Source organism: Bison bison, unplaced genomic scaffold, assembly GCF_000754665.1.
Source record: "Bison bison bison isolate TAMUID 2011002044 unplaced genomic scaffold, Bison_UMD1.0 scf7180017864295, whole genome shotgun sequence".
Lineage (NCBI taxonomy): Eukaryota > Metazoa > Chordata > Mammalia > Artiodactyla > Bovidae > Bison > Bison bison.
In genome coordinates this window covers 3,016,571-3,029,222 of record NW_011494867.1, presented here as the reverse complement: position 1 = coordinate 3,029,222, position 12,652 = coordinate 3,016,571, and the positions used below count along the sequence as shown (strand labels likewise).

General features: G+C 38.7%; 1 protein-coding gene across 1 annotated transcript in view; it reads right to left on the bottom strand.

The window, feature by feature from the left end:
* Positions 1-12,652, bottom strand: part of CNTNAP4 (contactin associated protein-like 4) — a 288,255-nt gene that overhangs the window by 34,226 nt on the left and 241,377 nt on the right. The window contains exons 16-17 of the mRNA XM_010850772.1: positions 7,018-7,188; positions 5,774-5,992 (exon numbers count right to left, since the gene is read on the bottom strand). Of these exons, the coding sequence (XP_010849074.1) occupies positions 5,774-5,992; positions 7,018-7,188 (390 nt within the window). The remainder of the gene's footprint in view (positions 1-5,773; positions 5,993-7,017; positions 7,189-12,652) is intronic.

Sequence of the window (12,652 nt, the reverse complement as noted above, 5' to 3'; positions counted from 1 at the left end):
ATCTTAAACAAGCAAATTTCTACATTGTTGAAAGTTCTACTGTTTCATATTTGTAGTACTACAAAATAACTTTATTTGGTATTTGAAATATTCCACAATGGGTTTACTGTTTTGTGCTCTGCTGCTGCTGCTGCTGCTAAGTCGCTTCAGTCGGGTCCAACTCTGTGTGACCTCATAGATGGCAGCCCCCCAGGTTCCCCCGTCCCTGGGATTCTCCAGGCAAGAACACTGGAGTGGGTTGCCATTTCCTTCTCCAATGCATGAAAGTGAAAAGGGAAAGTGAAGTCGCTCAGTCTTGCCCGACTCTTAGCGACCCCATGGACTGCAGCCCACCAGGCTCCTCCGTCCATGGATTCTCCAGGCAAGAGTACTGGAGTGGGGTGCCATTGCCTTCTCCGGTTTTGTGCTCTATTTGGTTATAAAAAAGAAGGTGAATTTTTTTATAAAAACTACTGAATGCTGTGGTAATAACATAATCTAACTTTGACCAACTGATACACTAACCTTGGTCTTTCAGCTTTGCCCTATTTATAAAAACTGTGCTTCCACATAATTTAAAATGTCATCATCATCACCATCATCAGTGTCTCAATTTAAACATTTTTATTAGGAGAAAAATTGATGCTGGAAACTACAGGCTTACTCTTTTCGATTACACTTATCTCATTTATTTGTCCTGATCCCCAAATACAAATGATAGTCGTTATACACCCTTGAAAATACTGATTAGTCATAATTATTTTTAATATGGATGGATGAACTACAAATTAAACTCTTGAACCTGTAAGTAAGGGAAATGAAATTGCCCTTTAAGATTTTAGCCAGAAAATCAATTATATTGGATTAAAGCAGGGACTTCCAGTCACCCAAGGAGTCAAGGCTCTGAGAGTTGACTTAACTCCAACAATGTGAAGGCATTAATATGTGGGGAAGCAGTTTCTAAGAGAAGATCCCTTTACATTTGTCATGTGCTGGCAAAGAACACTTGAACAAAGCAGCCCGACTTCCTGGTGACAGTGATGGTGGGTGGGTGGAACCTCAACTGGGGAGGCGGGCTATTTTCTCTGGACTATGAAGAATACCCAGGGGTCTTTTCCAGGCCGGCAAGACTGTGGTTTGGACTGCATATGTGGGGCCCGGGAACAGCTTTAATCCTGCTGCAAGTTAGGATAAAGGAAGAAAACAAGAAAAGCTAACTTCAGATGAAATTAAAGACTGAGAAATGATGTGAGTAATTCAGAGAACTTGCAGAAGGATATTAGCAGGAGTAAATGGAAAACACCAGCAGTGATAAACAACTCATTAGTAAGTGGTGTACACCTCCATTTAAGACATATCCCAACTTTCTTTATCACCATCTCCCCTCTGGCCCATGCTGCCACAATCTCTCTCAGGGACTAAAGCCATGGCCTTCTTCTACCTTTTCCCTACTAAGAGAGAATGTAGAAAACAGAAATTAGACCATTCCACTCATCTGAGCCTTTAGAATAAAATCCAAAGTCCAGACCATGGCCTTACAATATATAACTCAACCTCGCTTTGCACCATCCTCTCCTCCCACACAAATTCCATCCGCAGACACCTTGAGTTACTCCTTAATTCCCAAAGTTCATCCCCACTGCCTGGAATTCTCTTCCTTTGGATGTTCACAGGGATTCCACTCCTACTTCCGCTGGCCTCTGTTCCAATGTAAGGTCCTCAGAGAGGGCTTCTGTGAATACCCCACTTGAAATAAAAGTCTGCAAACCAAACTGCCTGATGTCTTATTCTACTTTTACTTTCTGTATTTATCATTATCTGAAATTTTACATATATGTGTGTATGCAAGCTTGTGTGTGTATATACACATTTTTTTATATACATACATATATATATATATGGAATGCGAGGTCAAGTGGGCCTCAGGAAGCATCACTATGAACAAAGCTAGTGGAGGTGATGGAATTCCAGTTGAGCTATTTCAAATCCTAAAAGACGATGCTGTGAAAGTGCTGCACTCAATATGAAAGCAAATTTGGAAAACTCAGCAGTGGCCACAGGACTGGAAAACGTCAGTTTTCATTCCAATCCCTAAGAAAGGCAATGCCAAAGAATGCTCAAACTATCGCTCAATTGCACTCGTCTCAAACAGTAGCAAAGTCATTCTAGTTACTTGGAGAATTCAAAATTCTCCAAGCCAGGCTTCAACAGTATAAGAACTGTGAACTTTCAGATGTTCAAGCTGGATTAAAAAAAAATGCAGAGGAACCAGAGATCAAATTGCCAATATCCGTTGGATCATCAAAAGAGTTCCATAAAAACATCTACTTCTGCTTTGTTGACTATGCCAAAGCCTTTGACTGTGTGGATCACAACAAACTGTGGAAAACTCTTAAAGAGATGAGAATACCAGACCATCTCACCTGCTTCTTGAGAAATCTATATGCAAGTCAGGAAGCAACAGTTAGAACTGGACATGGAACAACAGACTGGTTCCAAATAGGAAAAGGAGTATGTCAAGGCTGTATTTGTCACCCTGCTTATTTAACTTATACGCAGAGTACATCATGAGAAATGTTGGACTGGATGAAGCACAGGCTGGAATCAAGATTGCCAAGAGAAATATCAACAACCTCAGATACGCAGATGACACCACCCTTATGGCAGAAAGTGAAGAAGAACTGAAGAGGCTCTTGATCAAAGTGAGAGAGGAGAGTGAAAAAGTTGGCTTAAAGCTCAACATTCAGAAAACTAAGGTCATGGCATCTGGTCCCATCGCTTCATGGCAAACAGATGGGGAAACAGTGGAAACCGTGATAGACTTTATCTTTTGGGGCTCCAAAATCACCGCAGATAGTGATTGCAGCCATGAAATTAAAAGATGCTTGCTCCTTGGAGGGAAAGCTATGACCAACTTAGATGCATATTAAAAAGCATAGACATTACTTTGCCAACAAAGGTCCGTCTGGTCAAGGCTATGGTTTTTTCAGTAATCATATGGATGTGGGATTTGGACTATAAAGAAAGCTGAGCGCGGAAGAATTGATGCTTTTGAACTGTGTTGTTGAAGAAGATTCTTAAGAGTCCCTTGGACTGCAAGGAGATCCAACCAGTCCATCCTAAAGGAAATCAGTCCTGAATATTCATTGGAAGGACTGATGTTGAAGCTGAAACTCCAATATTTTGGCCACCTGATACAAAGTACTGACTCACTGGAAAAACCCTGATGCTGGAAAAGATTGAAGGTGGGCGGAGAAGGGACGACAGAGGATGAGATGGTTGGATGGCCTCACCAATTCAGTGGACATGAGTTTGGGTAAGCTCCAGGAGTTGGTGATGGACAGGGGGGCCTGGTGTGCTGCAGTCCATGGCGTCCCAAAGAGTCAGACGTGACTGAGCAACTGAGCTGAAATGAACTGATATTTATATATGTATTTTTTTGTTTTGTCTTATTTGTCTTTATTTTTTTTTGACTGCCTCTTGCCTTTTCCCCTGAAATATACTCTCAGGAAGGCAGAAAACTACCTTTTGTCTTAATAAGTGCTACATCAAACTAGCTGTGATTATTACTAGTTTTTTTGATACTAGTTTTCACCCATTTTATGCTAATTCAGTATAACTTTTTAATTATAATTTAAATTCCATTGAATCTTCCCAAAGGGGAAAGGTATTTTCATCTAGAAATAAAAAAAATGCTGATTTAACAGTAATATTGTAAATTGACAAATTTTGATGTTATCTTGCATGTATTATTCTATTAACTTGGTTGGGGTCCTTTCCTAAGAGTAGTTCAGTCTTATAGTAGAGGTAAAGACAAAAATAGATACTTATATGGCCTCTTGACAATCAATGATGTGTCTCTACCTAAGGCTGCAAGACTTTCTTTCAACATGAGTCCATTTTTTAATATAATCACATTAACCACTTCTATTTACTCCGTTAGCTGTGAGTAGGAAGGAGGAAGCTATATAAAGAGATTTTTCTCAATAGACATAACTTTTTCCAAAGATCTTTCTTTCTGCTTTTCCTTTTAATTTTCAATGATTTTGAAAATACATTAAAGATTTCAATTTCTAAAACTTTCTAATAACACGATCATGCTTGAATTTAACATATGGGAATGTAAAAATCCTAACCAATATTCCGCATAAAGATAAAATGTCTTAGATCCTTATTAACATGACTGATGGCAAAAGACTCAAGTCTGCCCTAATATATCATTCTATATCATAATAGTATTTCTACCCATTACAACTACCTGAAAACAAATTAAGGCCAGGGTTCCTATCAGACACAATACACGGTGACTCCATTTCTAGGAAGTTAAAATTCATACCAAGAATGAAAGGTCATGCCCAGGCAAACCGCAACAGATTTCACTGAAAAATTCAAGGACTGTTTCAGCTTTCTCAATTTCTAAGAACAGGAAGGCTATTTCCTAGATCCTGACAGATTTTAAATTGCCATACCTTTTGCTGTGACCATCTCTTATTGTTTGTAACTCAAGAAATATCTGTGTCAATTTCCTGACTGAGCTCCTAGCATGTTATTAAAAGAAAAGTTATGTATTTCCTCTCATGTTTTCTTTATTATTTCCATACCCTTTAATCAGCTTCATCCTTCCCAGTGAGAGAGCTTAAAACAAGGCCATTAAACAAGAGAAGATGTAATGGGGATCTGATGAGAATTTTGCTCTAAAACATAACTCTTACAAAGGCTTGAAACAGTTTCTGATAATTTACAATTTATCCTGAGTGACAGTGTTGCTGTGTCCTCATTTACACTAAAATATGTGAAAAGTGATCAAGTAAGAGATAATTCCTTGAACTTCATGGTCAATAAGTCCTGTAATTAGCAAAGATGTAAAACAAACACACCCAGAAGGATTCTTCTATCAAATCTATAAATACCAAGTGAATGTAATTCGAAAATAAAGGAACAACATTTGGATATAAACGTAAAGTAGGTGATCAGAAGGCATCAGAAAAAAATGGGAAAATAATGGACACCAGTAGAACTGGTGTAACTGGTCAAACCATGGATGCTACAACAGTTTGCTCATGCTGGTTTTTTTTTTTCCTTTGCCATTAGCTTGTTTTTGGCAGGGATCACTGGTTGGCGTCAGCTGGATTTACAAGGAGGGTTCTTTGACTAAAGACAATAACATTTAAAAAAAATTGGAACAAGTCACATAATCTGGAAAATTAAGAATATTGAGATGGCTGGATGGCATCACAGACTCGATGGACGTGAGTCTCAGTGAACTCCGGGAGTTCGTGATGGACAGGGAGGCCTGGAGTGCTGCGATTCACAGGGTCGCAAAGAGTTGGACACGACTGAACGACTGATCTGATCTGATCTGATGTTAAATTTATATGGCGTCCTATGTTAATTACATCTCAACAAAACTGGAAATGAAAAGAATGCTGGTTTAGGAATTAGTCAAACACAAATGTGAATTTCATTACTAGGTGGGTTTCTGAAGGCAAAAGATTTCAGCCTCCTGCACCTCAGTTACCTTGTTGGTAAAACTGGGATAATATCCATTGCATGGATTGGTTATGAGGAAGTAGTAAAAACACCCAGTGCAGCCTGGAACACAGGTTCTCAGTAAATGGTGGTTTGGGGGTGGTGTTATCATTATCTTATCAGTTCAGTTCAGTCCCTGCGTCGTATCCAACTCCTTGTGACCCCATGGACTGCATCCTTATCTACAGTTGGCATTATTTTCTTTTGGCCCATCTCTGCACTTACATCATACAATTAAAGACAAATTGTCCAAAGCAGGGCTTACCCACGAAGAGCTGACTGTTGAGCTGCAGGAGGACATGCCCGTCCGCTGGGGCCGGCTGTGTCTTTGGTGAGAGCTGATCCACTCGAACCGAGGCCTCCTTCATGTTCCTCTCAACCCTAACGTGGTGCCACTGGTTGTCGCTGAAGTGAGTGGGTGACTGCACCGAGATTTCAAAAGGCCCATTTCCCACGTCAAATGAAAATGTCACAACTGCAGGAGCTGGAAGGATCAGACATGAAGATTGTTCGTGTTAGTCCCCGTGGTGGTGGGGCTCAGTCTTCAATACCCTCGGGAAGAGCCCCATTGCATCAGCGGTCACTAAACATGAAGATAATGGTTTGCATTCTATGGAAGAAACCAAGGATGTCGGTGCAGAATAGATATGGAAAGAGACAGTAAAATACGTTTGTATTTTGGGGGGAAAATGGATTCTAAGAAATTCATCACTGGAGTTAACTGTTCATATTGACAAAAACTAAAGCTATTTGTTTGTTTAGTCTCTCAGTCATTTCTGACTCTTTTGCGACCCCATGGACTAGCCCACCTGGTTCCTCAGTCCATGGGATTTTCCGGGCAAGAATACTGGAGTGATTTGCCATTTACTCCTTTAGTGGATCTTTCCAACCTTGGGATCGAACCCACGTCTCCACATCAAAGCTATTTAGCCAGGGGAAGAGAATTAAATAGCATCTGGAATTTTATATAAAAATAATTTTGACAGTGATTCAGGGTTTATTTAATTTCAAAAGCATGCAATATACATTTGATATCAAAATATTAGCAGTCTAAGAGGATAGCAGAAAATATGGCTGGTTAATTTAATTAATTTTTAAACTGAGAATTTGGATTTTTAAAAATGTTTAATTTTTCTGAATTTAAAAGACTTTTTAAGTTGGTTCTAGAGAATACTAATAATTTCCCCAAATTATCACATGTTAAATATTAAATAATTTTCTTACAAAAAAATGCTATCTTAATATCATATTTTTCTTCCCAAAGGACACAATGAAAAGATTTGGTTGATAATGTAGAAACACAGTACTTTAAAAATTAGTTTCAGAATTTACTCATAAACCCCTGGAATAGGAAATGGCTACCCACTCCAGTACTCTTGCCTGGAAAATCCCATGGACAGAGGAGCCTGGGGGGCTACAGTCCATGAGGTAACAAAGAGTTGGACATGACTGTACACCTCATTACTCCTAAACAGAATTCCACAGACATCTAAGGAAAACACGACTTACAGCGTAGCTCTATCCGTATGAAATCGGTAATCCCCAGGTTCTCTAAAAACACCCCAGATGAAGCTGTGGTCTTGAAGAAGAAAGACACATCCGCACTCAGCTCCCCATGGAAAGTAGGAAAATGGAGGTAGGATGCCTCGGTATTGAAGGAAGCTGAATTCCAAAACAACTCTGTTTTATTTTTAAGGGAAAATAAAAAAGGAAACAAATTTATAAAATAAATGACATAACTACATTTTCTATTTTTTGCAGTTTTACTATTAAAATATTGCTCATTTGTACAAAGCTGCTTTTCTTTTGTCTGTTAATTATGCAGTATGCAAAACATGAAAACATGATGAGAGATTTTACAAGGATTGGAATTCTGGGTTCCTTCCAACACAGGACAGGAATGATGACCACACTAAAGGTCTGAAAGTTATATTTCATATGAAGAAAAAAACCCCACAGCCTAAATGCCAAAGTGTTATGGTAAGATCTGCCAAGCATTAATAGACAATTTTTTTATAATTTGAAAATTGAAACACCTACATTACTTTAAATAACAAAAACTCTTCAGAAGCTCAAAATGTTTTTCATTCTAACACTTTTAATTCATGTTTTACAAAGCTACACCCTCAAAAAACTGTTTTCATTAATGGACTTTGTGATTTTTTAAACTGAGATTGGCAGTAAAAATATTCTCATCTAATTAAAGATCAAGACAGTACTTACTCTGTGCTACGCTGATAGTCTCACAGAGAAAATGCTCTTTTCATCCTAAATTATCTTTTACTCTGCTTGTTAGAGTGAGGGAAAAGGCTCTCAAAATGTTTTAAATGCTCGAAATAAGAAGGTGAAAGTGTTTCAAAATTGAAGGATATTAAGACATTTGCAAAAAATTATGTGGACTATATAGTTAACTATAATTCCTGTCATACTGAAATACAACTTCTTCACTTTCCCACTTTTTTCTGGTTATCTACAAATTTTCTTTTGAAAAAAAATATTCTGGGCCTTACATAGCAGAATATATGGGGAAAAAAATATACATGCAGTGGCATGAAGTGACAGGCGTGAAATCCAGCTGGATACATGTGGTTGATGAGAAGCATTATTGGAGCAATGAACTATGCAAGTTGTCGACACATCAGAAAGAGATGTACATCTTGAGTTTTAAGCAACTGCCCATACATAACATGTACTCACAACACTGAATAAAATTCGACTAAATCACCTTCCTGGAAGAAAGACTTATTGATCCTCTGAAGTTAAAACACAGGAATTTCAAAACAACGATTCATTATGCTAGCAGAGAACAGACACGGAGTTAGAGTTAAAAACTTGACTTGGCTTCTACTTATTCCTTAAGATTGTCATTTCTTTTCTATAAATTCTGGATCCAGACAGTGTTTACATCTATTGTATTTTTTCTGTATTTCCTATGACCTGATTCAAAAGTCAATCCCCAGCTCAAATGTGGACAATTTTAGAGCTGAGTTTATTCAGCTGAGAATGCACTCGAAGGGACTTTTTTCTCCCTACAGCCAAGAGAAACTGTATATTTTCTGAGTATGTCAAACTTTGCCCTTATTTCCATTTTATAGCTATTTATATGCCTACACATTTTGCTTTCTAGAAAAGAAAGGAAGAAAATGCAAAATATCAAGCCAGGGGTAATAACACACTGGTGTTCTTAACAGTTCTTACCTGATCTATTTTTAGAAGGAATTAAATGTCTGCCTGCTGAAATGTATAAACATTAAAATAAAGCTGTAACTTTAAATTATGGAATATTATTAAATCTTGCTCATTTGGACTGATTACTAATAGGAACACTCAGAGACACTGATGTATAGAACAGTCTTATGGACTCTGTGGGAGAGGGAGAGGGTGGGAAGATTTGGGAGAATGACATTGAAACATGTAAAATATCATGTAAGAAACGAGTTGCCAGTCCAGGTTCGATGCAGGATACTGGATGCTTGGGGCTAGTGCACTGGGATGACCCAGAGGGATGGTATGGGGAGGGAGGAGGGAGGAGGGTTCAGGATGGGGAACACATGTATACCTGTGGCGGATTCATTTTGATATTTGGCAAAACTAATACAATTATGTAAAGTTTAAAAATAAAATAAAATTTAAAAAGTAAAAAAAAAAAAAGAATTACTTGAAGGTCTAAATTAGATAATATTACTATGAGAATATAATATTCCATTGGCTTCATTTTTTTTTCTAATTTTATTTTTAAACTTTACATAATTGTATTAGCTTTGCCAAATATCAAAATGAATCCATCACAGGTATACATGTGTTCCCCATCCCAAACCCTCCTCCCTCCCCCCTCCCCACACCATCCCTCTGGGCCGTCCCAGTGCACCAGCCCAAAGCATCCAGCATCGTGCATCGAACCTGGACTGGCAACTCGTTTCCTACATGATCTTTACATGTTTCAATGCCATTCTCCCAAATCTTCCCACCCTCTCCCTCTCCCACAGAGTCCACAAGACTGTTCTATACATCATTTTTAAATCACAACTAACCCAACAGAACATCATATAGAGGGCTTCAGGGAACTGGTTCAAACAGAGGAAAAAATTCTTTGAATTGCTGCTATCTTTACAATGAATGCTTCTACAGTAGTGAAAACAATTTATTATCTTAGGTAGTTTAAGTACTCTCCACACACCTTGTTTGTCTAGTTAAGTACCTCGTTTGTCTAGTTACCAAACCTTATTTTACAGACTCACAGTAGGTAAAAACCGAAGAACATTTAACTGAATTAAGAAATTGCTCCTAATCCACAACAATTATAAAGAAAGCCAAGACCAATATTTCTGTGATCAAATACCATTATTGGCATTTGATAGGTCAGATCTTTACAGGTGTGCCAAGAAGCACCCGGGAGGATGTAGGTTGCCTTGGAGAAGGAAGGGCAGGAAAGAGGAGGCGCAGCAGAAGCAGCAGGTCTTTCGAAGAGAGGATTTCATGGCTGGGGTGGTTTAAAAATCCCTGGGCTATGCCTGCAGCAGACCTGAATGCAAACGCCTACTATGTGAATGCTCTTTGTCATCCCAACAGAGCATCATTTGCAGCAGCCCACATGGACCTAGAGACTGTCACACCAAGCGAATTAATTCAAAGACAATTATGATACTTACATGCGGACTATGAAAATATGATACAAATGAATTTATTTGCAAAATATAAATGGACTCACAGACACGGAAAACAAACTTATGGTTACCAAAGGGGAAAAGTGGAGGGCAGGGAGGATAAATTAGGAGTTTGGGATTGACATGTGTGTGTGTTAGTCACTCAGTCATGTCCAACTCTACAGTCCTTGTCCCCTGGACTGTAGCCTGCCAGGCTCCACTGTCCATGGACTTCTCTAGGCAAGAGTACTGGAGTGGGGTGCCGTTCCCTTCTCCAGGGGATCTTCCTGACCCAGGGATCAAAGCCGGGTTTCCTGCATTGCAGGTGGATTCTTTACCACCTGAGCTACTAGGGAAGAACTCACATATGCATATTACTATAGATAAAATAGAAAATCAACAAAGAGACCTGCTATACAGCACAGGGACCTCTACGCAGAATTCTGTAATCACCTATATGGGAAAGGAATCTGAAAAAAAACAGATATAAGTATACATAAAAATGCATTATTCTAAGTAAATAATAATTAAATAATAATTACTATAGTCTCAATTATATTCACTATAGGGTACTAGAGATATGGAAAGATTCCTTCAGGTATACCAGTTATTAACTTTCTAGAATTCAAAACAAATTGTACGAATAATAGGATTCATATATTTTTTACATAGAAAAGAAAGATATACCCAGTATTTAATTCTATACATAAGGTAAAAAGAGCCCATGGGGGAAAATTAACTTAATAGAATATTAAGATTACAATTAATTTTTTAAACATCTGTTTTACTAAACTTTTATTTATATCATTCATTAATGATACTGATTCTCTTTTAAAAAGCAAACATATTTATAGGGACAGAAAGTAGATTAGTTGGACTGGGAAGATGGAAAACTGAAGATGACTTGGCCTCTTAGCCTTTTTCCGAGGCTAAGAGGCCTAGAGTTCTTTCTAGGGTGATGAAAATGTTCTAAAATTCATTGTGGCAATGGTTACACCATGCTATGAACACACTCTCACTGAATAGTTCACTTTATATGGTGAATTGCACAGTATATGAATTACATTTCAATAAAAATATTTTTAAAAAGGACAATATTTGACAAATCAGTTGTTTTTTTAGACACTATGTTTTACTTTAAAAATCAAACTGCATAACATGCTAACACCTCCTTTCCTTCTTCCTCTCTTTTTTCAAAAACCACTTATATGAAATATGCTGCTGCTGCTGCTGCTAAGTTGCTTCAGTCGTATCCGACTCTGTGCGACCCCAGAGACGGCAGCCCACCAGGCTTCCCCATCCCTGGGATTCTCCAGGCAAAAACACTGGAGTGGGTTGCCATTTCCTTCTCCAATGCATGAAAGTGAAAAGTGAAAGTGAAGTTGCACAGTCATGTCTGACTCTTCGCGACCCCATGGACTGCAGCCTACCAGGCTCCTCCGTCCATGGGATTTTCCAGGCAAGAGTACTGGAGTGGGGTGCCATTGCCTTCTCTGATATGAGATATGACTGACATGTAAAAAGCTGTACATATTTAGTGTATACAACTTGATGAGTTTGGTAGCACTACCTTTCTTAAAAGTGAATAAATTAAAATGAAAATACAGAAATGCTAAGGTAAGGGATAATTTACTAGTCAAAGGACTCTTTCTGAACACTTAAATCGTTTTTAAAAGCTGTAAATATGGGTTTCTTTAATGAAAATTTTTACTTTGAGATAACCATAGATTTCCATGGAGTTGTAGGAAATAATAAAGATTCTGTGTACCCTTTACCTAATTTCCCCCAATGATAATATCTTGCAAGACTGTGGTCCAATATCATGACCAGGGCATTGGCATGGATATACTTAAGGCATCACTATGCCTCACTCTTACAGGCACACCCTCTTCCATTCTGCCCTCTCTAACCCCAGGCAACCACTAATCTGTTCTCCACCATCATTTGAGGAACCCTCTGCAAATAAAGGTGTACAGCATGCAGTCTTTTGAGACTGATAATTTTTTCACTCATCAGATCAGTCGCTCAGTCGTGTCTGACTCTTTGCAACCCTATGAATTGCAGCACGCCAGGCCTCCCTGTCCATCACCAACTCCCAGAGTTCACTCAGACTCATGTCCATCGAGTCAGTGATGCCATCCAGCCATCTCATCCTCTGTCGTCCCCTTCTCCTCCTGCCCCCAATCCCTCCCAGCATCAGAGTCTTTTCCAATGAGTCAACTCTTCACATGAGGTGGCCAAAGTACTGGAGTTTCAGCTTTAGCATCATTCCTTCCAAAGAAATCCCAGGGCTGATGTCCTTCAGAATGGACTGGTTGGATCTCCAAGGGACTCCCAAGAGTCTTCTCCAACACCACAGTTCAAAAGCATCAATTCTTCAGCACTCAGCCTTCTTCACAGTCCAACTCTCACATCCATACATGACCACAGGAAAAACCATAGCCTTGACTAGACGAACCTTTGTTGGCAAAGTAATGTCTCTGCTTTTGAATATGCTATCT